This window comes from Carcharhinus amblyrhynchos, chromosome 2 (genome assembly GCF_965287045.1).
Source record: "Carcharhinus amblyrhynchos chromosome 2, sCarAmb.v2.hapA, whole genome shotgun sequence".
In the NCBI taxonomy this organism is placed as follows: Eukaryota; Metazoa; Chordata; class Chondrichthyes; order Carcharhiniformes; family Carcharhinidae; genus Carcharhinus; species Carcharhinus amblyrhynchos.
In genome coordinates, this window is record NC_137325.1 from 146,993,483 (window position 1) to 147,019,778 (window position 26,296).

Genomic DNA, 26,296 nt, shown 5'->3' on the forward strand with positions numbered 1-26,296 from the left:
CTAATTGATCGCTTGGATCCAGTCTACGTCTGTCATGTGCTGTGGATCACTGGGATCCAGTATTGATCTGACAGATCACATGGATCACTGAGATCTTGTGTTGACCTCACTGCCTCCCATTGATTACTGGGAACCAGTATTGATCCATTCTCATTGATCAATGGGATGTTGTAATGATCTCACAGACCATGCGGGTCACTGGGATCCAGTATCACTAAAACCCAATAATCATCGATACAGCCTCAGTAGATCACAGGGATCTATTATTCTACACAAGACTCAGTAGATCTCCTCTGGGACAGAGCTGGACTGGATTGCTGGGATCTAACCGCAGCTCACACTGTTCAAAAAGATTCCGTGTGATCAGAATTGTTGGGAATCCCAAAAAAACCCCAGGCTGATTATCCAGAAACTGCCTGAAATGTAATCAGCAGAACCGGGAAATAATCTCGCATAGCGCCATGCCGTACCTATCCTGGGAGTGTTTGATGGGGACAGTGTAGAGGGAGCTTTACTCTGTATCTAACTCCGTGCTGTACCTATAAAAACATAAGAACATAAGAAATAGGAGCAGGAGTAGGCCATCTAGCCCTTCGAGCCTGCCCCACCATTCAATAAGATCATGGCTGATCTGTCGTGGTTCAGTTCCACATTCCCGCCCTCCCCCATAACCCTTAATCCCCTCTCATCAAAAACCCATCAACCCGCGTCTTAAAAATATTTAGCGAGGTAGCCTCCACCACTTCAACGGGCAGAGAATTCCCAGAGATTCACCACCCTTTGAGTGAAGAAGTTCCTCCTCAACTCTGTTCTAAACCACACCCCCCTTTATCTTGAGGCTGTGCCCCCTAGTCCTACTATCCTTTCTGAGCGGGAAGAGTCTCTCCTCCACTATCCTATCCATCCTATTCATCATCTTATACGTCTCAATGAGATCTCCCCTCATTCTTCTAAACTCTAACGAGTACAAGCCTAATTTATTCAGCCTCTCCTCATAGCTCAACCCCCTCAACTCCGGCATCAACCTAGTAAACCTCCTCTGCACTCCCTCCAAGGCCAAAATATCCTTGCGTAAGTACGGCGCCCAAAACTGCACACAGTACTCCAGCTGCGGCCTCACCAATGCCCTATACAGCCGCAGCAAGACCTCCCTACTTTTATATTCAATCCCCCTCGCGATGAAGGCCAGCATCCCATTCGCCTTCCTGACCACCTGCTGCACCTGCAAGCTGGGTTTTTGCGACTCATGCACAAGGACCCCGAGGTCCCTCTGCACCGTCGCCTGCTGCAGTTTTTCTCCACGTAAGTAATAATCCTTCCTACCATTATTCCTACCAAAGTGGACCACCTCGCACTTGCCAACATTAAATTCCATTTGCCATTTCCTGGCCCATTCGTCCAGCCTATCTAGATCCTTCTGTAGACTCTCCCCACCCTCTGCACAATTTGCCTTTCCACCAATTTTGGTGTCATCAGCAAATTTCGACACCCTACACTCGGTTCCCTCCTCCAGATCATCTATATAAATGGTAAATAGCTGAGGCCCCAGCACCGACCCCTGGGGCACTCCACTTGTCACCATCCGCCAATCCGAATAGCACCCATTGACCCCCACTCTCTGCCTCCTATTTGACAACCAGTCCTCTATCCACGCTAACACCCTACCCCCAACTCTATGCCCCCTGACCTTCTGCAATAACCTCTTGTGAGGTACCTTGTCAAACGCCTTCTGAAAATCAAGAAAGACCACATCCACCGGCTCTCCTCTATCCACCGCCCTAGACACATCCTCATAGAACTCCAGTAAATTTGTCAGACACGACTTCCCTTTAACGAAACCGTGCTGCGTCCGCTCTATCAAGCAGTTCCCCTCAAGATGCCTCGCTATTTCCTCCTTGATGACGGATTCTAACATTTTATCTACAACAGACGTTAAACTAACAGGCCTATAATTCCCCGCCTTTTGCCTGGCACCCTTCTTAAACAACGGTGTAACATTAGCCGTTTTCCAATCTTCTGGCACTTCCCCGGAATCCAGCGACGTCTGGAAAATAACCACCAAGGCATCCACTATCACCTCCGCCATTTCTTTCAGGACCCTCGGATGCATTCCATCCGGTCCTGGGGACTTGTCCACAATCAGCCCCTCCAGTCTGTCGAGCACCACCTCTCTAGTAACAGTAATGTCATCGAGACCCTCCAGTCCTACCACCTTTCCATCGCTAACACCTGGCAAATTATTCACGTCCTCCTCCGTGAAGACCGAAACAAAAAAGTTATTCAATACCTTAGCCATATCCCCATCCCCTACCACTAAGTCCCCCTTCTCATCCTCTAAGGGACCAACGTTCACCCTAGCCAGCCTCTTCCTTTTTATGTATTTATAAAAACTCTTGCTATCCTTTTTTATATTAAGCGCTAGCCCAGCTTCATAGTTTCTCCTACCCTTCTTTATCAACTTCTTTGTCAATCTTTGTTGACATTTAAACCTCTCCCAATCCTCTTCTCACCCACTACTCTTAGCTACTCTGAACACCTCCGCTTTTAATTTAACACTTTCACACTTACCTGTCCTGGGAGTGTGTGATGGGGACAGTGTAGAGGGAGCTTTACTCTGTATCTAACCCCGTGCTGTACCTGTCCTGGGAGTGTTTGATGGGGACAGTGTAGAGGGAGCTTTAATAACATAAGAACATAACAAATAGGAGCAGGAGTAGGCCAACTAGCCCTTCGAGCCTGCCCCGCCATTCAATAAGATCATGGCTGATCTGTCGTGGCTCAGTTCCACATTCCCGCCCTCTCCCCATAACCCTTAATCCCCTCTCATCAAAAACCCATCAACCCGCGTCTTAAAAATATTTAGCGAGGTAGCCTCCACCACTTCAACGGGCAGAGAATTCCAGAGATTCACCACCCTTTGAGTGAAGAAGTTCCTCCTCAACTCCGTTCTAAACCGCCCCCCCTTTATCTTGAGGCTGTGCCCCCTAGTCCTGCTATCCTTTCTGAGCGGGAAGAGTCTCTCCACCTCTATCCTATCCATCCCATTCATCATCTTATATGTCTCAATGAGATCTCCCCTCATTCTTCTAAACTCTAACGAGTACAAGCCTAGTTTATTCAGCCTCTCCTCATAGCTCAACCCCGTCAACTCCGGCATCAGCCTAGTAAACCTCCTCTGCACTCCCTCCAAGGCCAAAATATCCTTGCGTAAGTACTCTGTATCTAACCCCGTGCTGTACCTGTCCTGGGAGTGCTTGATGGGGGACAGTGTAGAGGGAGCTTTACTCTGTATCTAACCCCGTGCTGTCCCTGTCCTGGGAGTGTTTGATGGGGGGACAGTGTAGAGGGAGCTTTACTCTGTATCTAACCCCGTGCTGTACCTGTCCTGGGAGTGTTTGATGGGGGGACAGTGTAGAGGGAGGTTTACTCTGTATCTAATCCCGTGCTGTACCTGTCAGAGATGAGGATGGTATTTGTGGAGTTTTGTTGTATATTGGTGAAATTTTACTCTCTGTCCCCACACTAACAGACAATGGTTTCCTTCCACAACTTGGGAGCTCTGATTGGTCGTCTGGTTCCTCGGTGTACAGATCCTCTGGTGATGGTACGCCAGAACGCGGTGGACTGTCTGCACACACTGCTCTGCATCCAACTGCGCTATGCTGGTGAGTCTTACTGTGCTGCTGCATTGGGGCATTGGCAGCAGGGTGTCGCATTGATGCGGTAACTGTAGGTTTCAGTGTGCTGCGACGGTGCTGCGATGTTTGAAATGCTCTTTTCCTCCGGCAGGTTTTGCTCCTGATCACACAGATGAGTCTTTAACACGACTGAAAGGCCTTCATAGTGGGCTCCACCAATCAGATGGCCAGCTGCTGTTTCGCACGTGCTCAGAGATTGGGCAGGTTGGTGTGTCTGGAGGGAGCCTCCTCGTTTCCCACACACCGCGTCCCTCGTCGCCCACCTCCCCCCCGCGTCCCTCATTGCTTCCCCCCCACCGTGCCCCTGTGTCTCTGGTCACTGCGGTGCTGACGTGTTGCGTGTGTTTTGTTTCTAGGTGATTGCCAAGTGCCTGCCGCAGGACCAGCTCAGCGTTCTCCTCTTCATGTTGTTTGAGGGTCTGGCTGACCCCCTCACTCACTGCTCCAGCGCTGCCTCGGTTATCATCAACACCCTCATCAGGGTGCGCGGAGCCAGCCTTGGAGACCAGGTTAGTGACCAGGCCAACCAGTAACCAGGTTAATGACCAGGCTAACGAGGGACCGGGTTAGTGACCAGGCCAACCAGTAACCAGGTTAGTGACCAGGCCAACCAATTGGTTAGTTGGGGACTGTGCCAACCAGGAGCTAGCTTAGTGATGGACCAGTGTCTGGATAATCAGATTAATGATGGGATGTGACTGTTTCTGGGTTTAAAGTTGATCTCTATTCACTCAGTTGTTGGTGTGGGACTGGAGTTACTTAAGTATAGTTGAGTGGGGTGTGGGGGTAGTGCCCCGCCTCCACCCTTATCAGCAGCTTTGCTGGGCAGTATACCTGGTAGTTAGGGCTGGAGCTGGTAATAGGGATTGGGAATCTGGGATGGTTTAACTCTGGTTCTGAGCACCATTGAGAGGAAACGGGGAATCTGTGTCTCCCAGGCAGTAATTAACCAATCTCTTTGTGGGCTCTTGCTGTTAGTAAAATGGTTGCCAGGCTCGCTGGCAAAGCCCTCGGCACTGTAGTTCCACATGGTGATTGGCAATGTTTTGGGCTGAAGATGATTCCAGTTCCCCTATCTGCAGTGTTAGCGAACATGATGTGAAGATGCCAGTGTTGGTCTGGGGTAAACACAGTAAGAAGTCTCACAACACCAGGTTAAAGTCCAACAGGTTTATTTGGTAGCAAATGTCACTAGCTTTCAGAGCACTGCCCCTTCGTCAGGTGAGTGGGGAGTTCTGATCACACACAGCATATAAAAGGCACACACACGATTTACAGAGTACTGATTAGGATGCAAGTCTTTGCAGCTAATCAGGTCTTTAAGATGCTGACAATGTGAGTGGAGATAGCATTAAGCATGGGTTAAAGAGATGTGTATTGTCTCCAGACAGGACAGTAGGTGAGATTTTGCAAGCCCAGGCAAGTCACGGGGGTTACAGATAGTGTGACATGAACCCAAGATCCCTGTTGAGACCATTCTCATGTGTGCGGAACTTGGCTATCAGTCTCTGCTCAGCGACTCTGTGTTGTCGTGTGTCATGAAGGCCAACTTGGAGAACGTTTACCCGAAGATCAGAGGCTGAATGCCCGTGACCACTGAAGTGTTTGCCAACAGGAAGGGAACAGTCTTACCTGGTGATTATTGAGCGATGTTCATTCATCCATTGTCGTAACTATCTCCACTCACACTGTCAGCACTTTTAAGACCTGATTAGCTATAAAGACTCGCATTCTAATCAGTATTCTGTAAACTGAGTGTGTGCCTTTATATGCCCTGTTTGTGATCAGAACTCCCCACTCACCTGACAAAGGAGCAGTGCTCCTAAAGCTAGTGGCATTTGCTGCCAAATAAACCTGTTGGACTTTAACCTGGTGTTGTGAGGCTTCTTGCAGTGTTAGCGAACAGGCAGCAGGTGGTGGTGTTGAGCCAGTCAGAAATGAGGCAGTGTCCCTCAGAGAATCATTCATTTCTCTGTCTGTCTCTGCTTTCGATGCTCCCTTTATCTTTCCATTCGTAAAGTAGGGGAAACTGTTCAGGAGGTGGAGGAAGAAAGGTTGTGCTTTTCTTTGACACCTTCCAGTCAGGAAATCTCAAACATTGAGCAGCAGGTGAAGTATTTCTGAAATACATTCATTGCCAGATTACAGGATACACAGCAAGATCCCACTAACAGCATTGTGATAATGACCAGATAATCTATGTGATATTAATTGATGGATAAATGTTCACCAGTCACAAGGACTAACTCCCCTTATCGCCTTCAAAAAAGCTCCATTGGATCTTTCAAATCCACCTTGAAAGTGCGGCACTCCCTCGGCACTGACCCTCTGACGGTGTGGCGCTCCCCCAGCGCCGACCCTCTGACAGTGCGGCGCTCCCTCAGCACTGACCCTCTGACAGTGCGGCGCTCCCTCAGCACTGACCCTCTGACAGTGCGGCGCTCCCTCAGCACTGACCCTCTGACAGTGCGGCGCTCCCTCAGCACTGACCCTCTGACAGTGCGGCGCTCCCTCAGCACTGACCCTCTGACAGTGCGGCGCTCCCTCAGCACTGACCTTCTGACAGTGCGGCGCTCCCTCAGCACTGACCCTCTGACAGTGCGGCGCTCCCTCAGCACTGACCCTCTGACAGTGCGGCGCTCCCCCGGCACTGACCCTCTGGCAGTGCGGCGCTCCCCCGGCACTGACCCTCTGGCAGTGCGGCGCTAACCCTGTCCAGAGCTTGAAGCCAGAATAAGATAAATGGCAGCAGTGTTCATATTTGAGAGGATGAATGTTTAGGGGTGTGTGTGTGTGTGTCTCTGTGTGTGCATGTTGGCCAGAATCTGATTTGGCGTTTTTGACTCCAGGTCCCGGAGGTGCTGGAAGTGTTACATATCCGTCTCCAGTCTATTAGTCAGGAACAGGTAAAGGCCTCTGTTCTCCAGACAGTCTCTCTACTGGCTTCCCAGAACCTCTCGGCTGTGATCTCCAGTCTGCTCACTTACCCACTGCCCTTTGATAAGTAAGTGGCTAAATGCAGTCAGCTCAACAATTCACATTTACAAACTGTTCCTAACCCCCCAGGGGGGCTTCACAGGAGCATATTAAACAATATCGCACTCTTTGCCTCCACCTCCTTCCCTCCCCACCCCCACACTGTCACCCCTTCTCCTCTCCCTCTGCCTCCTCCCCCTCTTTTCTGCCCTCTCCCTCCCTCCCTCCCCTCTTTTCCCCTCCCGCTCTTTCCCCAGGCAGATGGCTGAGATGTGGCAGTCACTGGCCGGAGACACCACGCTGGCGCGCAAGTCGATGGAATTCCTGACGGAGAAGCTGAACAGGCAGTTACCGTACGATGAGAAGAGAGAGTCGATGCTTCGCAAAAACGTCACTCGCTTTGCCACCCTGCAGCCCCTGTTGGTGAGTACAGGGCGTGACGAGATACGGGTACCGCCACCTTCCCTTGTCCCCTTGCTGTCCCCCCCCCCTACCCACCCATCCTCCTCCTGCCCTGCTTCCCCCCCCCAACCCCCACCACCGTGTTGTCTCTGCTGAGCCTCTGTCCTGTTCTCTCTCAGGTTACTTGTGCTCTGTCCGAGCTGCTGTCCGCTGGTGAGTCAGCTGAGGCGGTCAGTGTGCTCTACCCTCACCTCTTCAGCTCACTGCTGTCCCGCGTGGGCTCCAGTGTCGGGGTTCGGCTCCCCAAAGACCCCCCCAGCAACTACGTGTCGAAGGAACGTCGCGCTCAGAGTCGCCTTCCAAAGACCCTGGATGTCTGCAGGTAATTCTCCCCTCCCCTCCCCTCCCCTCCCCTGGAGTGTCTGCTAAAATCTGTCGTGAGATTTCCCTCAGCCCAGTTTAATCTGATGTTTTTTATGACCAGGTTCTGCCCATTAGCACTGGATAGTTTCCTTTAACAGTGTGCAAGGACAAGTCTTACAGCCTGTCCATTCAACTCCACAGTTACATCAGTACGGGCCCTCCTCAGAACCACTTCTCCATCTAGGCTTTTAACACGACTGGGCGAGGACCTGGCAGATGGAGTGTAACGTTAGCAAATGTGAGGTTATCCACTTTGGAAGAAATAATAGTCGGAGGGATTATTATTTAAAGGGTGAAAAGCTGCAGCATACTACGGTGCAGAGGGACCTGGAGGTCCTTGTGCATGAGTCGCAAAAACCCAGTCTGCAGGTGCAGCAGGTGATCAGGAAGGCCTTTATAGCGAGGGATGTTGGCCTTTGTAGCGAGGGGGATAGAATGTGAAAGCTGGGAGGTCTTGCTGCAATTGTACAGGGCACTGGTGAGACCGCAACTGGAGTACTGTGTGCAGTTTTGGTCACCGCATTTGCATAAGGATATATTTGCCTTGGAGGGAGTACAGAGAAGGTTCACCAGGCTGATACTGGAGATGAGGGGGTTAGTTTATCAAGAGAGACTGAATAGACTGGGTCTGTACTCGTTGGAGTTTAGAAGGCTGAGGGGGGATCTTATAGAGACTTACAAGATAATGAAGGGGCTAGATAGGGTAGAGGTAGAGATCTTTCCACTTAGAAAGGAAACCAGAACTAGAGGGCACAGCATCAAAATAAGGTGGGGGGGGGTGGTTTCACTTTAGAATGGAGTTGAGGAGGAACTTCTTCTCTCAGAGGGTGGTGAATCTCTGGAATTCTCTGCCCGTTGAAGTCATGGGTAGATAGATTTCTGATAGACAGGGGAATTAAGGGTTATGGGGGGAAAGCGGGAAAGTGGAACTGATCCACTTCAGATCAGCCATGATCTTACTGAATGGCGGGGCAGGCTCGAGGGGCTAGATGGCCTACTCCTGCTCCTATTTCTTATGTTCTAATGTTACACTATGTTTGAGGGTTTGAAGTCAACACGTCGAACCCTTCTTTGGTGAGCAGTCTGGTAGCGACACGACCGCTACCCCAGTGTCCACCTCTAGTTTCACAGACTGACCCTCCAGTAAAGGAGTCCCCTGGTGTATTGCACCAGTAATAATCAGCAAGGTTAATAACAGTTCATGCTCACACTGTGACTCAAATCCTTTTTCAGACCCTTTTGTACCACATGGATACTTATCTCTTATTCAGATTTTCATTTGATGTACTTGGCTTTTTTTTGTAATTCAGGTCTGAAACGTGTTTCTTTTTCAAACATGTACTTTCTGTGTGGCCCTTTTTGCCACAATTCCTGCACATGTTGTCTTTGCACCGACACCCTGCTGCTAAGTGTCCGGTTTTTGTACACCTGTGACAATTGGGCAGCACGGTAACACAGTGGTTAGCGCTGCTGCTTCACAGCTCCAGGGACCTGGGTTCGGTTCTCAGCTCGGGTCACTGTCTGTGTGGAGTTTGCACATTCTCCTCGTGTCTGCGTGGGTTTCCTCCAGGTGCTCTGGTTTCCTCCCACAGTCCAAAGATGTGCGGGTTAGGTTGATTGGCCACGCTAAATTGCCCATTAGTGTCCTGAGATGCTTCAGTTAAAGGGATTAACAGGTAAAATATGTGGGGATATAAGGGTAGGGCCTGGGTGGGATTGTGGTTGGTGCAGACTCAATGGGCCAAATGGCCTCTTCCTGCACTGCAGGGTTTCTATGATTCTATGAATTGAGAGTGTGTTGGTGTTCAGTTTTCTTATGAATTCTTGCGCTTTATCTCAGTGGTTGAGCTTCTTTGGCTGCTAATTCTGTGGATGCAGCAACTTCTAAAGCTTTCCTTGGGGTTAGGTTGCTTTCTGTTGACCACTTTTGAATTGCTTTGTTGCTTAATCCACAGATTAATCTATCTCTAATGGTGTCGTTTAAGACTTCCCCAAATGCACAATGTTCAGCTAGTCTCCAAGGTAACTACAAACTGAGAGACTGATTCACCAAGATGATTAAGAAGACACTTGGTATACCTGCCTTCTTCAGCTGGGACATTGAATATAAGAGTTGGGAAATCATGTTGCAGCTATATAAAACCTTGGTTAGGCTGCATTGGGAGTATTGTGTGCAGTTTTGGTCACCAGACTACCAGAAGGACATGAAAGCTTTGGAGAGAGTGCAGAGAAGGTTCAGCAGGATGTTGCCTGGTCTGAGGGTGTTGGCTGTGAGGAGAGGTTGAACAAACTAGGATTCTTTTCACTGGGAAGACCGAGGCTGTGGGGAGATCTGATAGAGGTTGACAAAATGATGAGAGGCAGAGACAGGGTGGATAGTCAGAGGTTTCTTTTCCAGGGTGGAAGTATCAATTCCGAGGGGGCACAGCTTCGAGGTGAGAGGGGGAAGGTTTACGGGAGATGTGCGGGGGAGGTTTTTCACACAGAGACTGGTGGGTGTCTGGAACGCGCTGCCAGAGGAGGTGGTGGAAGCAGGAACATTAGCAACATTTAAGAGCTATCTGGATGGGTACAGGAATAGAGGGATATGAACCATGTAAGGTTTTTTTAAAAGTTAGGGTATTATGATTGGCACAGGTTTGGAAGGCTGAAGGGCCTTTTCCTGTGCTTTACTTTTCTTTGTGGTGGTGGAATCAGAGTGGTTGGTCAAAACAGAGTTCTCAAACCCGTTAATGAGAGCCATTGGGCCACACTGATAGTATCTGTGATGAAGACAGACGGATCAGTAGACAGTTGTGGTGATTTAGAAGTCCCTGTCCCTGTGTACAGAGCAGTAATCCCTGCCTCTGATTGAGGATTTATTCACTAGGTTGGCTGGAGGCCAAATTGAGGTAAAATTGACCTCAGTCAGTCTTATCTTAAGATGAACGTGGATCCAGATTCACAACAATACTTGACTGACGTGACACACACGGTTATTTTGATATAACAGACTACCATTTGGCATCAGATCTGCACCCGTGTTGTTCCAATGTGTGATGGATCAGATTCTGAATGGATTGGAAGGAGACCAGTGTTACTTAGACAGTATCTCAGTTACTGGGAAGAATGATGAAGAACACCTCCACAATCTAGGTGGCGCAGTTCAAGGATTAGAAGATTACGGATTATGAGATCAAGAAGACGCATGTGAATTTTTGCAGTCTTCAATCGAATATCAGAGACGGCACAAATCACCTTCTAAAGTCAAGAACATTCCAGAGGCCCTGGCACTTCAAAATGTCAATCAACTTTGATTTTGTTTTGGACTTACTAAATTATTTTGGAAGGATATCACAGCTATACCGTGGGAGAGCACCTTGGAGGGCTCATACGGTGAGGCAATAAGGATAGAGCTCAGGAATAGGAAGGGTATAGTCACAGTGTTGGGGGTTTACAATAGGCCACTCAGTAGCCAATCTCAAGCGGGAAATTGAGGAACAGGTATGGAAGTAGATTTTGGCAAAGTGTATAAGTAACAGGGTTGTTGTGTTGGGAGATTTTAACTTCCCCTACATCGACTGGGTTAATATATTCCCCTAAATTGCTAGGGGCATGGAAGGGCAGAGTTTGTAATGAGCATTCAGGAGGGCTTCTTGAAATAGTACGGAGATAGTCCAACTGGGGAAGGGGTCATACTGGACCTGGTACTGGGGAATGAGCCCAGCCAGGTGGTCGATATTTCAGTAGGGGAGCAGTTCAGGAACAGTGACCACAATTCAGTAAGCTTTAAGGTACTGATGGAGAAAGATAAACGTAGTCCTCAAGTGAAGGTGCTAAATTGGGGGAAGGCTAATTACAACAATATTAGGCGGGAACTGAAGAATGTAGATTGGGGCCTGATGTTTGAGGGCAAATCAACATCTGGCATGTGGGAGGCTTTCAAGTGTAAGTTGATAGGGATTCAGGACTGGCACATTCCTGTAAGGATGAAGGTTAAGTATGGCAAGTTTTGGGAATCGTGGGCAACGAGAGAAATTGTGAGCCTAGTCAAAGAGAAAATTGAAGCATTTGTCAAAGCTAGGAGGCTGGGAACACACGAAGCAAGTGTGGAATACAAGGAAAGTAGAAAGAAACTTAAGCATGGAGTAAGAAGGGCTAAAAGGGGTCATGAAAAATCATTGGCCAGCAGGATTAAGGCTTTTTTACATATATAAAGAGCAAGAGGGTTGGCCTACTCAAGGATAGGGGAGGGAGTTCATACAGGGAGCCAGAGGAAACGGGCGAGGTATTAAATAAGTACTTTGCATCAGTATTCACCAAAGAGAAGGATTTGGAGGATGATGAGTCTGGGAAAGGGGGTGTAGATAGTTTGTCATGTTGAGATCAAAAAGGAAGTATTGGGGTTCTTGAGAAACATTAAGGTAGACAAGTCCCCAGGGCCTGATGGGATGTACCCCAGAATACTGAGAGAGGCAAGGGAGGAAATTACTGGGACCCTGAGAAATCATTGTATCCTCACCAGCTACAGAGGGGGTCCCAGAGGATTGGAGAATAGCCAATGTTGTTTCTTTGTTTAAGAAGGGTGGCAAGAATAATCCAGATAATTACAGGCTGGTGAGCCTTACATCAGTGGTAGGGGAATTATTGGAGAGGATTCTTTGAGACAGGATTTATTCCCACTTGGAAATAAGTGGACATATTAGTGAAAAGCAACATGGTTTTGTGAAGGGGAGGTCATGTCTCATGAGCTTGATCGAGTTTTTTGAGGAAGTGACGAAGATGATTGATGAGGTAGGGCAGTGGATGTTGTCTACATGGACTTCAGTAAGGCCTTTGACAAGGTCCCTCATGGCAGATTGGTACAGAAGGTGAAGTCGCATGGGATCAGAGGTGAGCTGGCAAGGTGGGTACAAAACTGGCTCGATCAAAGAAAATAGTAAAAAGTCTGACAACACCAGGTTTTAGTCCAACCTATTTATTTGATAATATTCTCACTAGCTTTCGAGGGGACAGCCTCTTCGTCAGGTGAATGGAGAGTTCTGGCCTCAGAACTCTCCATTCACCTGACGAAGAGGCTGTCCCCTCGAAAGCTAGTGAGAATATTATCAAATAAATAGGTTGGACTAAAACCTGGTGTTGTCAGACTTTTTACTGTGTTTACGCCAGTCCAACGCCGGCATACCCACATCATGACTTCGATCAAAGAAGACATGGAGAAGCAGTGGAATGGAGGGCTGTGACAAGTGATGTTCCTCAGGGATCAGTGCTGGAACCTTTGCTGTTTGTAATACATATAAATGATTTGGAGGAAAATGTAACTGGTTTGATAAGTTTGTGGACGACACAAAGGTTGGTAGAATTGCGGATACTGATGAGGACCATCAGAGGATACAGCAGGATATTGATCAGTTGGAGACTTTGGCGGAGGGATGGCAGATGGAGTTTAATCTGGGCAAATGCGAGGTAATGTATTTTGGAAGGTCTGATTCAGATAGAAAATATACAGTAAATGGCAGAACCCTTAAGAGTATTGAAAAGCAGACGGATCTGGGTGTACAGGTACACAGGTCACAAAGTGGCAATGCAGGTGGAGAAGGTAGTCAAGAAGGCATACGGCATGCTTGCCTTCATCAGCCGGGGCATTGAGTTTAAAAATTGGCAAGTCATGTTGCAGCTTTATAGAACCTTAGGCCACACTTGGGATATAGTGTTCAGTTCTGGTCGCCACACTACCAGAAGGATATGGAGACTTTGGAGAGAGTATAGAAAAGATTTATCAGGATGTTGCCTGGTATGGAGGGCATTAGCTACAAGGAGAGGTTGAAGAAACTTGGTTTGTTCTCACTGGAGCGACGGAGGTTGAGGGGAGACCTGATAGAAATCAACAAGATTATGCAAGGCGTAGACAGAACAGATAGTCAAAGCTTTTTCCCAGAGTGGAAGAGTCAATTCCTGGGGGCCACAGATTTAAAGATGTACAGGGCAAGTTTTTTACACAGAACATGAGGGGTGCCAGGAACTTGCTGCCAGGGGCAGTAGAGGAAGCAGATACAGCAGTGAGTTTTAAGGGGTGTCTGGACAAATACATGAATAGGATGGGAATAGAGGGATATGATCCCTGGAAGGGAAGGGGGTTTTAGTTCAGTTGGGCAGCATGGCCGATGCAGGCTTGGAGGGCTGAAGGGCCTGTTCCTGTGGTTTAATTTTCTTTGTTCTTTGTTTGTGCCTCAGCTGGCTGCTATCCTTAAATGATTATACAAATTATTGTAATAAAAAAAACAAAATAGGAGTGGGTGGATGGATGTCACCATCTTTGCACAGACAGGACTGGTCTCCTACAGCACATAAACACACGATTATTTATATGGAAGAGATGTGGATCATCTTTTATCGACAAAACCGTTCTGCTGGAAAGTAAACCAACATTGTGCTGTGCCAAGAGGAGACCAGCATCTCCCCGAGAGCCTGACACCAACCAATCCAACTGGGGAAGACACACCTTCAGGTGAAAACATTTCAACACCGAGTCTACCTCCAAATGCACTCAACTCCAATTAAAACAACCAGACAAGGTCCAACCCAAGCTAACAATATTAAAGGTTGCTGTAAACACACAGAATCGGATGCCTGAGGTTCACCGACAACCACACACTGAGCAATGGCCTCCAGAGTGTCTGGTCTGTTGACTGTTGATCATTTTACTGCGCTATACAGACAAAGCATACTGTTCATAGAGAAGGAAAGGACAAAGCAGAATGTAGTGTTACAGTCATAGCTAGGGTGTAGAGAAAGATCAATTTAATGCGAGGTAGGTCCATTCAAAAGTCTGACAGCAGCAGGGAAGAAGCCGTTCTTGAATCCATTGGTACGTGACCTCAGATTTTTGTATCTTTTTCCCAACGGAAGAAGGTGGAAGAGAGAATGTCCGGGGTGTAGAATCATAGAACCCTACAGTGCAGAAAGAGGTCCTTCAGCTCATGGAGTCAGAGCAGGATCCCACACCAAGCTGTGATACAACCAGAAAGGATGCTTTCTATGGGGCATCTGTAAAAGTTGGTGAGAGCCGTAGCTGACACGCCAAATTTCCTTAGTCTTCTGAAAAGGTAGAGATTTTGGTGGGGCTTTCTTAACTATAGTGTCAGCATGGGGGTTGATTAGAGGGGACATGAGGAAAACCCTTTCACCCAGAGGGTGCTGGGTGTCTGTGATTCACGGCCCGACTCAGTGACTGAGGCTGAAACACTCGATTCATTGAAAATGTAGCTGGAACTGTGTCTGAAGGGCTGGAACCTGCGAGGCACAGAGCAGGAGCTGGAGAATGGGATTAAAATCTGGGGCTAGTTTTTTTTGGCCGGCACTGGGCTGAATTGCAGCAGCGTAACTACTCTGATTTTTAAAAAAACTTCACTTATGGGACGTGGGCGTCGCCGGCTGGCCAGCATTTATTGCCTATTTATTGCCTGTCCCTCGCTGCCTGAGGACCATTGAGAATCATTCACTTTGCTGTGACTCTGGAGTCACATGTAGGCCAGACCAGGTAAATTTACTTCCCTAAAGGACATTAGTGAACCAGATGGGTTTTTCTGACATCGACAATGGTTTCATGGTCATCAGTAGATTCTTAATTTCAGATATTTTTATTGCATTCAAATTCCACCATCTGGTGTGATCAGTAAGTTTGTGGACGACACAAAGCTGGCTGGACATGCAGATAGCGATGAACATTGCCGGACAATACAGCAGGATATAGATAGGCTGGAAAACTGGGCAGAGAAATGGCAGATGGAATTTAATCCAGATAAATGCGAGGTGATGCATTTTGGTAGAACTAATGTAGGGGGGAGCTATACAATAAATGGCAGGGCCATCAAGAATATAGACACACAGAGGGACCTGGGTGTACAAGTTCACAGATCCTTGAAAGTAGCAGCACAGGTGGAGAAGGTGATGAACATAGAACACTACAGCACAAACAGGCCCTTCGGCCCACGAGTTGCGCCGATCACATCAACACCTACCAACCTACAGACCTATCTATAACTCTCAATCTCATTAAACCCCATATACTCATCCAGAAGTCTTTTAAAAGACCCCAGCGAGTTCGCCTCCACCACCACTGACGGCAGCCGATTCCATTCACTCACCACCCTCTGAGTGAAAAACTTACCCCTAACATCACTTCTGTACTTTCCTCCCCGCACCTTAAATCTGTGTCCTCTCGTAGCATGAAGAAGGCATATGGTATGCTTGCCTTTATAGGATGGGGCACAGAGTATAAAAAATTGGCATCTGATGTTGCAGCTGTATAGAATGTTGGTTAGGCCACATTTGGAGGACTGCGTCCAGTTCTGGTCGCCGCACTACCAGAAGGACGCGGAGGCTTTGGAGAGAGTACAGAGAAGGTTTACCAGGATGTTGCCTGGTATGGAGGGTCTTGGCTGTGAGGAGAGATTGGGTAGACTGGGGTTGTTCTCCCTGGAAAGGCAGAGAATGAGGGGAGATCCAGTAGAGGTGTATAAAATTATGAAGGATATCGATAGGGCGAACAGTGGGAAGCTTTTTCCCAGGTTGGAGGTGATGATCATGAGGGGTCACAGGCTCACGGTGAGAGGGGCGAGGTATAACTTCGATATCAGAGGAACGTTTTTTACACAGGGTGGTGGGGGCCTGGAACGCACTGCCGAGCAGGGTGGTGGAGGCGGGGACACTGGGATCGTTTAAGACTTACCTGGATAGTCACATGAGCAGACTGGGAATGGAGGGATACAGAAGAATGGTCTAGTTGGACCAATGAGCGACACAGGCTTGGAGGGCCGAGGGGCCTATTTCCTGTGCTGTACTGTTCTTTGTTCTTTATCTGCCGTGGCAGGATTCAAACCCGGGTCCCCAGAACATTAGCCGAGTTTCTGGTGTTAATACCACTAAGCCATCACCTGATACTGTGGTTCAGGGACAGTTAGGATTGGACAATGATTACTGGCCTGGCCAACGTCCTATAATGAAGAGGAGAAATGGGAAGATGGGAGTTGGCCAGATTTGGAAGCTGTGTGACAGCTGGGTGCTGGTACACAGAGATGTAACTAGTGGATAGAAAACAATGCCAACATGTGAAAGAGTGGTGAAGATTTCCCAATTATTTCTCAATATCTTGATTGGTTGTTCATCCATCGTCATCGATGAGGACCTCGACACCACTAGTCATTTTGAGGCTGGTTGCGGAGTGTCTGAAGATGACTGATCAGGGCCAATTCGGGCACAAAGTCCTGGCACGTGTTGGACAGACTTGTGTAGACACTGTAGTTGTTGCGCTGGTGGCTCTGGACCTGTGCAGCTCGCACTTAAGTTGTGCACCTTGCTTTGTGAGCTTGACAGCCTTTGTGGATGAGGCAGCGCCAGGTAGGGTGGTTTTGTGCCAGCGTTTCCCTGGTGGTCGTGTCAATGTCAGACAACTTCAGGGGAGCCTTGAGTGTGTCTTTGTAACGCCCTTCATGCGAGCGCCTTCCAGCAGAGAGTTCCCCAAAAGGGAGCTGCTTGGGTGTGCGCTGGTCTGACATACGGATGACATGACCTGCCCAAGGGGTCTGTGCTCTCATCAGCAGTGTGTGGACTGAAGGTAAACTTTCTCTATAGAGTGGCCTTGGGTGAAACCAGTTTGTGGACTGATTTCTGATTCTCTTCACTGCAGTTGCTCAGTGGAGGCTCTGAAGGCATTGACAGCCCGAGGGAAGGATCAGGAGGTACTGAGGATAATGAATGAAGAAGGTGGCTGGGACTTGATGAAGATCCCAGAGTCACATTACCGAGGCGTGTCCATCCTGGCAAGGTAGGTTCAAACCACTCTTAAATCAGCTCATTAACTAGACTGAGAGATTGGGAACCAGCCTGTTCCCCCAGTCAGCCGGGTCTCTGGCGCTGTGAAGCAGCAGTGCTAACTCACTGTGCCACGGGTGATTGTGTGAATGTTGTGTCCCTTTCACCAGTTTCTCAGTCACAGGAGACAGATTCAGGAACAACTTTTATAGACAGATTGAATTAAATACCCGATGGGGAGAAATCTGCCGGGAAAGAGCAGGAGTGTGGGAGAGAGTAACTGGATCACTCGCTTAGACAAGGGGGTAGTTCCCCTTCTCTCTGAACCCGCTGAATGGCCTTGGAACAGTCATCACTGGCTGAGGGTGTCCAGGCCCGGTCTGGCCGGTTCACTGCGGATCAGCTGTCTCTGGGCTGATGGTCGCTGGGTGACTCCTGCGCTGTTGTAATTGCTGTTTCCTCTCCGACAGAGCGATGTCCCGACACGGCGCCTCTCACCTCAGCAGCATCGTGGAGCAGTTAGCTCCCAATCTCAGCAGCCCCTACGAGGGGCAGAGAATCACCGTGGCAGCTTTCTTTGGAGAGGTGAGTGTGTCACAGCCTCAGGCCCCAGGGAGAGGTGGAATGTGCCTGTGTTGTCCTGAGCGCTCCTGCCCCGCCCCCCCACCACCATCTCTCCCAACCCTGTGCTCCCCCTTCTTTTGCACCCCCCTCTCTCTCTCTCTCTCTGGGAGTATGCCAGGGTGGGGTTGGGGTGGGGGGGTTGGTGGTGGTTATCTGTCAGCTTTGTTGAGTGTGCGGGAGGGGATGTGAAACCAGGCTTCTGTTCAGTGTGTCAGCAGAGTTTGGCCCTGTGTTTGGAAAGCTCCCACTGCTCGTTCCTCGGGCAGACACTTTCCTGGACACCCTTTCCTGGAGCGAATCAGATTTTCCATTCTCTCCAAAATAACTGGCTCCCGTTATCAAACCTCTGAACAAAACACAAACACGTGCAGCAGACAAACGGGCATTGCTGAGTTACAGAGCGATTTGTGCTGACTGTTCTCCCTCTCTGCCGTATGATTGAATATATTTAACTCTCAATTCACACACGTTTTAACTCCTTCCAGCTGGGATTTATCTCCGTTTAAAAAATTCCACCAGTTCTCACTGCGTCCCATTCCCCCATCACTCCATTTACTCTCAGGTTCTCGAATTAACCCTGGTCTCTGTAATCTCCTCCAGCCCTACATCTCTCTGAGATCTCCGCGCTCTGAGCTCTCGAGATTTTAATCGCTCCGCCATTGGCGCTCGTGCCTGGGCTGTGACTCTGCAAATCTCTCCTCGAACCTCTCTCTTTAAATTCTTTAAAATGGACCTGTTCCTCCACTCCTGCCTTCACAGGGCTCTGAGTGGGACTGCTAGATTTTCTTCGATGAGGGTAAATTGTTGCCCACATCACCAACTCGGTCGTGCCAGGAAAGGACCACACCCTGAAGTCAGGGTCTGGTTACCAGCCGGTTGGAATCAGACGATACACATGACCTCCGTACAAGCTGGACCAGAGGGGTGGGGGGTCACTGGGAGATAGCACCATCCAATTCCCATCTAAAATTCAGTGCTGAGGGAGCGCCGCACTGTGGGAGGGTCGGTGCTGAGGGAGCGCCGCACTGTGGGAGGGTCGGTGCTGAGGGAGTGCCGCACTGTGGGAGGGTCGGTGCTGAGGGAGCGCCGCGCTGTGGGAGGGTCGGTGCTGCTCCATGTTAAAGATATGTATATTTGAGAGTGCGGGGGAATCCTTCATGATCTACTGCGTAATATTTATCTCAGAATCCACATCCGTGAAACAGATTACTTGGTCGTTATCGCACTGCTGTTTGTGGGATCTTGCTGTGTGCATATTGGCTGCTGTATTTTTCCAAAGCAGCTGTGCTGATACTTCCAGATGTGACTGAGGTTTGGGATGTTGAGGTAGTGCAACTTTTTCTCGAGATTCAGCAGCTCTGCAGCTTGGTCGATGCTGTGTTGATGGAATTGTTTTCTAAATATAGCTCGCTATGTTGTGATTATCGCTGTCTTACCCCTGACCCGGTTTGACCGTTGCAGTTATTGAGCCATCGTGTGACCTCTGACCTGGTCCTGACCGAGACGCTGCTGAGCAGTTTGCTGCCCTGCCTGGTCGATACGTCCACCGTAGTCCGAATGTTGTCCATCAGAGGCCTGGGGAACGCAGCAGTGGGAGCCTCACTCAAGGTGGGCCCTGAACTCAACGTTACTCAGTGCTTTTGGGTTGGATGGAGGGGTTGGGGGGGGGGGAATGTGAATCGGGGGGGTTTTGGATACTGGACTCGGGGTGTGGGGGATTTCGGGGGATGGTGCTGTTGGCGATATTGGGGGATAGTGCTCTTGGTGATATTATAGAATCTGTTCTCTCTCTCTCTCTGTCTCTCTCCTGAAGATTCACAAATACTCGACCAATTTACTGTCGGCCATGATCGCTGGGATGGATGAGAAAGATGATCCTGATGATCTGATCACGCTGGAGGCCATGTCCGGGTTGTCTAAGGTCCTGGCACAACTGGAAGAGAACAGCGTCCAGCCCATCCTCATCAACATCGCTCTCCGTATTCGCCCATTCTTCGAGAAGGTGCAAACAGGGTGGTGGGGTGCCCTGGAAGGTGGGGGTGGGAGGGGGGTGGGGGGCGGAGGTGGGTGTCACAAGGGGGAGAGGTGTTCAATGGGGGAAGGAGCTGGAACATGGTGGGGTGGGGGTTGGTATCGGAGCTGTAAATGATCCAGGAAAATCAAGCTCCAGAAAACTTTGTCTAGAAATGAACAGTTTATTGACTGATGGGGTAAAATCTGAGCTCCGTACAGCAGGATCTCCCTCTGACCGCCCCACCTCCCTTTCAGCCCCCGCACCCCCTCTTACTGATGGTTCTCTCCCCCCATCCCCCCACCTCCCTATGGCGCTCCCCCCCCACCCCATGGCCCCCCGGCTGCTGGACATTTTACTGAGTTGCTCCTTTCTCCACAGGATAAGGATGAGGTTCGGGCCGCAGCTTTCACGGTGTTTGGGAATCTCTCGCGGTTTGGAGACGGACAATCGAAAGCTGACTTTGTGGAACAGATTCACTCAAGTCTGGTCAGCTTGCTGCTGCACCTGAATGACAGCAGTGAGGAGGTGGTGAAGGTACTGTCCGTGGGGAGGATGGGTGATGGGAGGGCGATGGGGACAGGCCCAGGGGAGGGGCCAAAGGGTGCCCTCTGACCTCTAGAGCGAGGAGGGATCTCCCTGGAATGTGTCTGCTGACAATCTTTGGCAGTGGTCAGATTGCTGCCTCTGTGATGTATAAAACCCAGGGTGCTGGAAATGAGAATTTCCATCAAAAAAAAGTAACTCGGACCGGAAATTACTGAGTTCCCCAGAGTGGGAACTGAGACAGCAGAGGGAGCTTTACTCTGTATCTAACCCCGTGCTGTACCTGTCCTGGGAGTGTTTGATGAGGACAGTGTAGAGGGAGCTTTACTCTGTATCTAACCCTGTGCTGTACCTGTCCTGGGAGTGTTTGATGGGGGGACAGTGTAGAGGGAGCTTTACTCTGTATCTAACCCCGTGCTGTACCTGTCCTGGGAGTGTTTGATGGGGGGACAGTGTAGAGGGAGCTTTACTCTGTATCTAACCCCGTGCTGTACCTGTCCTGGGAGTGTTTGATGGGGACAGTGTAGAGAGAGTTTTACTCTGTATCTAACCCCATGCTGTACCTGTCCTGGGAGTGTTTGATGGGGGGACAGTGTAGAGGGAGCTTTACTCTGTATCTAACCCCGTGCTGTACCTGTCCTGGGAGTGTCTGATGCGGGGACAGTGTAGAGGGAGCTTTACTCTGTATCTAACCCCGTGCTGTACCTGTCCTGGGAGTGTTTGATGGGGACAGTGTAGAGGGAGCTTTATTCTGTATCTAACCCTGTGCCACCATGTTACTTTTTATAAGCTCAAAATTGAGGGTACAAGTGTTTTGTTAGTTATGGTTTTAAATTGGTTTCTTCTCTCTCTCTCTCCTGATGTAGGCCTGTAAATTTACCCTCCGTTCAGTTGCTCCTCTGATGGGCTCCGAGAATATCAGTGCAATGTTTCGGAAACATCTACTGGAGGAGGCAATCCTGCACTACGGAGAGTTCATCAACGACCTGGCTAAACATATTGTGAGTTCTCCATTCAGATGAAACATCCTGCTCCAGGGTCATGGGAATAGGAGGCCATTCAGCCCCTGGAGTTGATTCTGCTATTAAGTTAATCATGGCCGTTCGGGCAGCATGGTGGCACAATGGTTAGCATTGCTGCCTCTCAGCGCCAGGGCTCGATTCCCGGCTTGGGTCACTGTCTGTGTGGAGTTTGCATGTTCTCCCTGTTTCTGCATGGGTTTCCTCCCACACTGCGAAGATGTGCAGGTTAGGTTGATTGGCCATACTTAAATTGACCCTAGTGTTAGGGGGACTAGTTACGGGGTTGGGGCTTTGGGTGGGATTGTGGTCAGTGCAGATACAATTGGCCGAATAACCTCCTGCACTATAGGATTCTATGAAAAATAATGATTTAACATCAAGTACTGTTAAGATTGCCTTAACTTGCCAAACACAGTCCAAAGATGTGCTGGTTAGGTTGATTGGCCATGCCAAAATTGCCCCTTAGTGTCCTGAGATGTGTAGATTAGTGGGTAAAATATGTAGGGATATGGGGGCGGGGCCTGGGTGGGATTGTGGTTGGTGCAGACTCGATGGGCCGAAGGACCTCTATCTGCACTGTAGGGTTCTATGGTTCTACACTCAGATACGGGCATCACTTTGACAACCTGACCTCTCCCAATGAGCTTTGATTGCAGACCAATGCTGTCAGCTGGGAGTGATCAGGGTTAGAATAGAGATGCTGCTGTCAAGTACAAGATCTGATGAATTTATTCCCCCCTCCGCCCTACAGATCAGCGATTTTCCAGAGAAGATTAATTTCTACATCATGGGCAATGTCTCCTTCTTCAAGAGCACGTGGCCTGAGATTCGGGGGAATGCCGTGATGTTTACAGGTAAACCTGCGAGGGGATGCCTCGGGGGAGAGAGTGTAGGTTTTGTGCTTAATAAGGAGCAATGATGGTGAAATACCCTCACGTGTACACATCAGCACTAGGGATTTAATCGAGGAGTACAGAGGCTTATATACAGAATAACAGATACCCTGGAGTAAGTAACAGACTGGAATCTAATCGAGGGGTTCAGGGTGGTTTATATATAGAATAACAGATACTCGGGAGTGAGTTACAGACTGGAATCTAATCGAGGGGTTCAGGGTGGTTTATATATAGAATAACAGATACCCGGGAGTGAGTTACAGACTGGAATCTAATCGAGGGGTTCGGGGTGGTTTATATATAGAATAACAGATACTCGGGAGTGAGTTACAGACTGGAATCTAATCGAGGGGTTCGGGGTGGTTTATATATAGAATAACAGGTACCCGGGAGTGAGTTACAGACTGGAATCTAATCGAGGGGTACGGGGTGGTTTATATATAGAATAACAGATACTCGGGAGTGAGTTACAGACTGGAATCTAATCGAGGGGTTCGGGGTGGTTTATATATAGAATAACAGATACCCGGGAGTGAGTTACAGACTGGAATCTAATCGAGGGGTACGGGGTGGTTTATATACAGAATAACAGATACCCGGGAGTGAGTTACAGACTGGAATCTAATCGAGGGGTTCAGGGTGGTTTATATATAAAATAACAGATACCCGGGAGTGAGTTACAGACTGGAATCTAATCGAGGGGTTCAGGGTGGTTTATATATAGAATAACAGGTACCCGGGAGTGAGTTACAGACTGGAATCTAATCGAGTGGTTTAGGATGGTTTATATACAGAATAACAGATACCCGGGAGTACGGACTGGAATCTAATCAAGGGGTTTGGGTCGGGTTGGGGGAACCAGTATATTTTACTGGCCTTTTCCAGGTTTGAGAATGATATTGAATGAAGAATTTTATTGTTTGTTTTTGCTCAGGGTTTCTTTTGGGGAATTTGTCCCAGGAGGAGGTTCAGTCAGTTTCCCTGGAGCATGTGTGTGGAGGTGAGTAGTTTCTCTCTCGCTGAGATCTCCTTCCCTGGTGCTTGCATACATCATTCTCCAGACGTGGGCATTGTTTACTGTCCAATTCAGGTTCCACTGTGAGAAATTTACATGCACACTCTCAAGGGCAGCCAGTGGGTAATGGCATGAGGATGTGGGTACGTGTGGGTACACGTGGATGAATGTGGGTGTGTGTTTATACAGTACAGGCAAGAGCTGACATTAAGTGAAAGCAGCTGTTAGACTGGGAGCAGAGACGGTGAAAGTGAGACGCAGTTCCAGGCAGCAGACGGAACCCAGTGCCTCTGATGATGCAGTTGATTGGGGGATTAGACTGATTCAGCTTCCTGCAGTCAGTGAACGCACTGGAGGCAGAGGGAGGGGCCAGTGGGCAGCTGATTTACGAGGCAGTTGGGAATGTGTGAGCTGCAGCCCGGAGGAGTTCAGAGACAAGGTTTGTGCAATAAATCAGAAAGTTCATACAGATACGAGACTCCCAGGGGCAGGAGAGAACCTTTTCTCAAATTCATAATAAAAACAAACTACTGAAAAAAATAACATTATTGTACACTGACTGCTCACACGCTGTTAACTCTTCCTCAATCTGTTCCTGCCTCTAAATTCACCCCTTCCCCCTCTCAGCACACAATCCTCCCCACAATCCCCACCAGCCAGCTGCCGTTGTGGGATTTGAACCCATCCCTCTGGATGGTATGATGGTACTGTATCCTGCTGTTGTGCCCCGCCCCCCTCCTGCCCTCCCTCGCTCACTTTCATGCTCTTGCCCCCCGCCCACTCCTGTGCCCCTGCCCTGCCTCGCTCTCACGACCCCACCTGCTCGCTTGCTGTCGTGGCCCTACCGCCCCCCTCGCTCTTGTGCCCCTGTCCTCCATCTCATGGAGTTCACATGTCATGCTAAAGAGTAGTGACTCGTGGAGACGATGGCATGGTGGTGATATCACTGGATAGTAATCCAGAGGCTGTGGGGACACAGGTTCAACTCCCACCACAGCAGCTGTAGAATTAAATTCAATAAATCTGGAATATAAAAGCAGTCTCTAACTATTATTGATTGTGATAAAATATGATCTGGTTCACTAAAATCTCTTGGGGAAGGAAATCTGTTGCCCTTACCTGGTTTGGCCTATCTGTGTCTCCAGACTCTCAGCAATGTGGTTGACTCCTCACTGCCCCTGAAATGTTCTCAAGCCACTCAGTTCAAGGGCAATAAATGCTGGTATTGCCAGTGACATTCTGGGAAATATGAGAAGTGATGCTATTGGTAGTATCACGAGGGACCACGGGCTTAAGGTGAGGGGGGAGAGGTATAATTTGGAAGCTAGAGGGAGGTTTTTCACACAGAGGGTAGTGGGGGTATGGAATGCACTGCAAAGTAAGGTGGTGGAGGCAAACACGCTAGAGTTGTCTAAGGTTTACTTAGGTAGACACATGAGCGAAACAGGGATGGAAGGTTATAGGAGACGGTTTTAAAAAGGGTCAGAGCCTCGGGACGTTCCTGGAAATCTAATGCTACATGTGTTGATGTTTTGTCTCTTTTACTCCGGAGGTGTGTCGGTCCACCTTGTCTAACGAGGGGCATACACACGGTGGGTCGTGCGTGGGCTGCTCTTGGGTGTTTCGAGAGTAGCCTAGTACTTCATGTCGTGGTGTGTGCTTAAAACTGGACCAGCAGATGGGCAACACAACAGCTCAGTGACTATCACTGCTAGCTGTGCAGATACATGGATTTGGGCCAGTGTCTGTGGGAGTTTGCACATTCTCCCCATGCTTGTGTGGGTTTCAACAAAGAACAACCCAGCACGGGAAACAGGCCCTTCGGCCCAACGAGCCCGCGCTGCCGCATCTTCCCACACCTATTCTACCCTGTGTGTATGTGAGTGGAACCCCTAATGTAGCCAGATTCAGGGGAGAATAGTGCCTAAGAGCACATCTTTGGGGTGTGGGAGGAAACTGGAGCACCCGGAGGAAACCCGCGCAAACTCCCACAGACACAGGCCCAAATCCATGTGTCTGCACAGCTAGCAGTGATAGTCACTGAGCTGTTGCGGTGCCCATCTGCTGGTCCAGGATTAAGCGCACACAACGACACGAAGTACTAGGCTACTCTCAAAACATCCAAGAGCAACGACCCACCGTGTGCATGCCCCTCATTTGACAACAAGGTGGACCAACACCTGTGGAATAAAAAGACAATACGTTAACATATAAAACTACATTTCCAGTGTCGTCCCGAGGCTCTGACCCTATCTAATACCCTCTACTATAACCCTCCATCCTTACTTCACTCATGTGTCTGTCTAAGTAAACCTTAAACAAGTCCAACGTGCCTGCCTCCACCACCCTACTCGGTAGCGCGTTCCATACCCCCACGACCCTCTGCGTGAAAAACCTTCCTCTCATATCCAAATTATACTTCTCCCCCCTCACCCTTAGATCGTGACCTCTCGTAATTGTCCCCAATCTAGGGAAAAGCCCACCACTGTTTACTCTATCTATTCCCTTCAGTATTTTATACACCTCTATCATATCACCCCTTAATCTCCATCTTTCTAAGGAGAAGAGCCCCAGTTTCTCCACCCTTTCCTCGTAACTCAGTCCTTCCATACCAGGCAACATGCTGGTAAACCTCCTCTGCACCCTCTCCAGAGTCTCCACGTCCTTCCGGTAGTAAGGTGACCAGAACTAGATGCAGTACTCCAAATGCGGTCTAACCAACGTTCTGTACAACTGAAGCATTAGACGGCAGCTCTTATACTCTATACCCCTTCCTATAAAGGCTAGCATTCCATAAGCTTTCTTCACAACCTTCTCTACCTGTGTCGACACCTTCAGAGAGTTGTGCACCTGCACTCCCAGGTCCCTCTGTATCTCTATACTCTTAATTG

General features: G+C 49.1%; 1 protein-coding gene across 2 annotated transcripts in view; it reads left to right on the forward strand.

Moving 5' to 3' along the window:
* Positions 1 to 3,534: 3,534 nt before the first annotated feature.
* The window catches only part of LOC145359460 (maestro heat-like repeat-containing protein family member 1), a 47,992-nt gene continuing 25,230 nt past the window's right edge, over positions 3,535 to 26,296 (forward strand). For both annotated transcript variants that reach the window (XR_013889586.1, XM_080214022.1), the window contains exons 1-14: positions 3,535 to 3,665; positions 3,790 to 3,902; positions 4,055 to 4,207; positions 6,548 to 6,702; positions 6,932 to 7,097; positions 7,256 to 7,458; positions 17,167 to 17,304; positions 17,762 to 17,876; positions 19,377 to 19,523; positions 19,729 to 19,917; positions 20,308 to 20,463; positions 21,339 to 21,473; positions 22,246 to 22,348; positions 23,325 to 23,390. Coding sequence is in view for 1 of the 2 variants with exons in the window: in XM_080214022.1 (XP_080070148.1) it covers positions 3,602 to 3,665; positions 3,790 to 3,902; positions 4,055 to 4,207; positions 6,548 to 6,702; positions 6,932 to 7,097; positions 7,256 to 7,458; positions 17,167 to 17,304; positions 17,762 to 17,876; positions 19,377 to 19,523; positions 19,729 to 19,917; positions 20,308 to 20,463; positions 21,339 to 21,473; positions 22,246 to 22,348; positions 23,325 to 23,390 (1,903 nt within the window). In the remaining variant the exon portion in view is untranslated. The remainder of the gene's footprint in view (positions 3,666 to 3,789; positions 3,903 to 4,054; positions 4,208 to 6,547; positions 6,703 to 6,931; positions 7,098 to 7,255; positions 7,459 to 17,166; positions 17,305 to 17,761; positions 17,877 to 19,376; positions 19,524 to 19,728; positions 19,918 to 20,307; positions 20,464 to 21,338; positions 21,474 to 22,245; positions 22,349 to 23,324; positions 23,391 to 26,296) is intronic.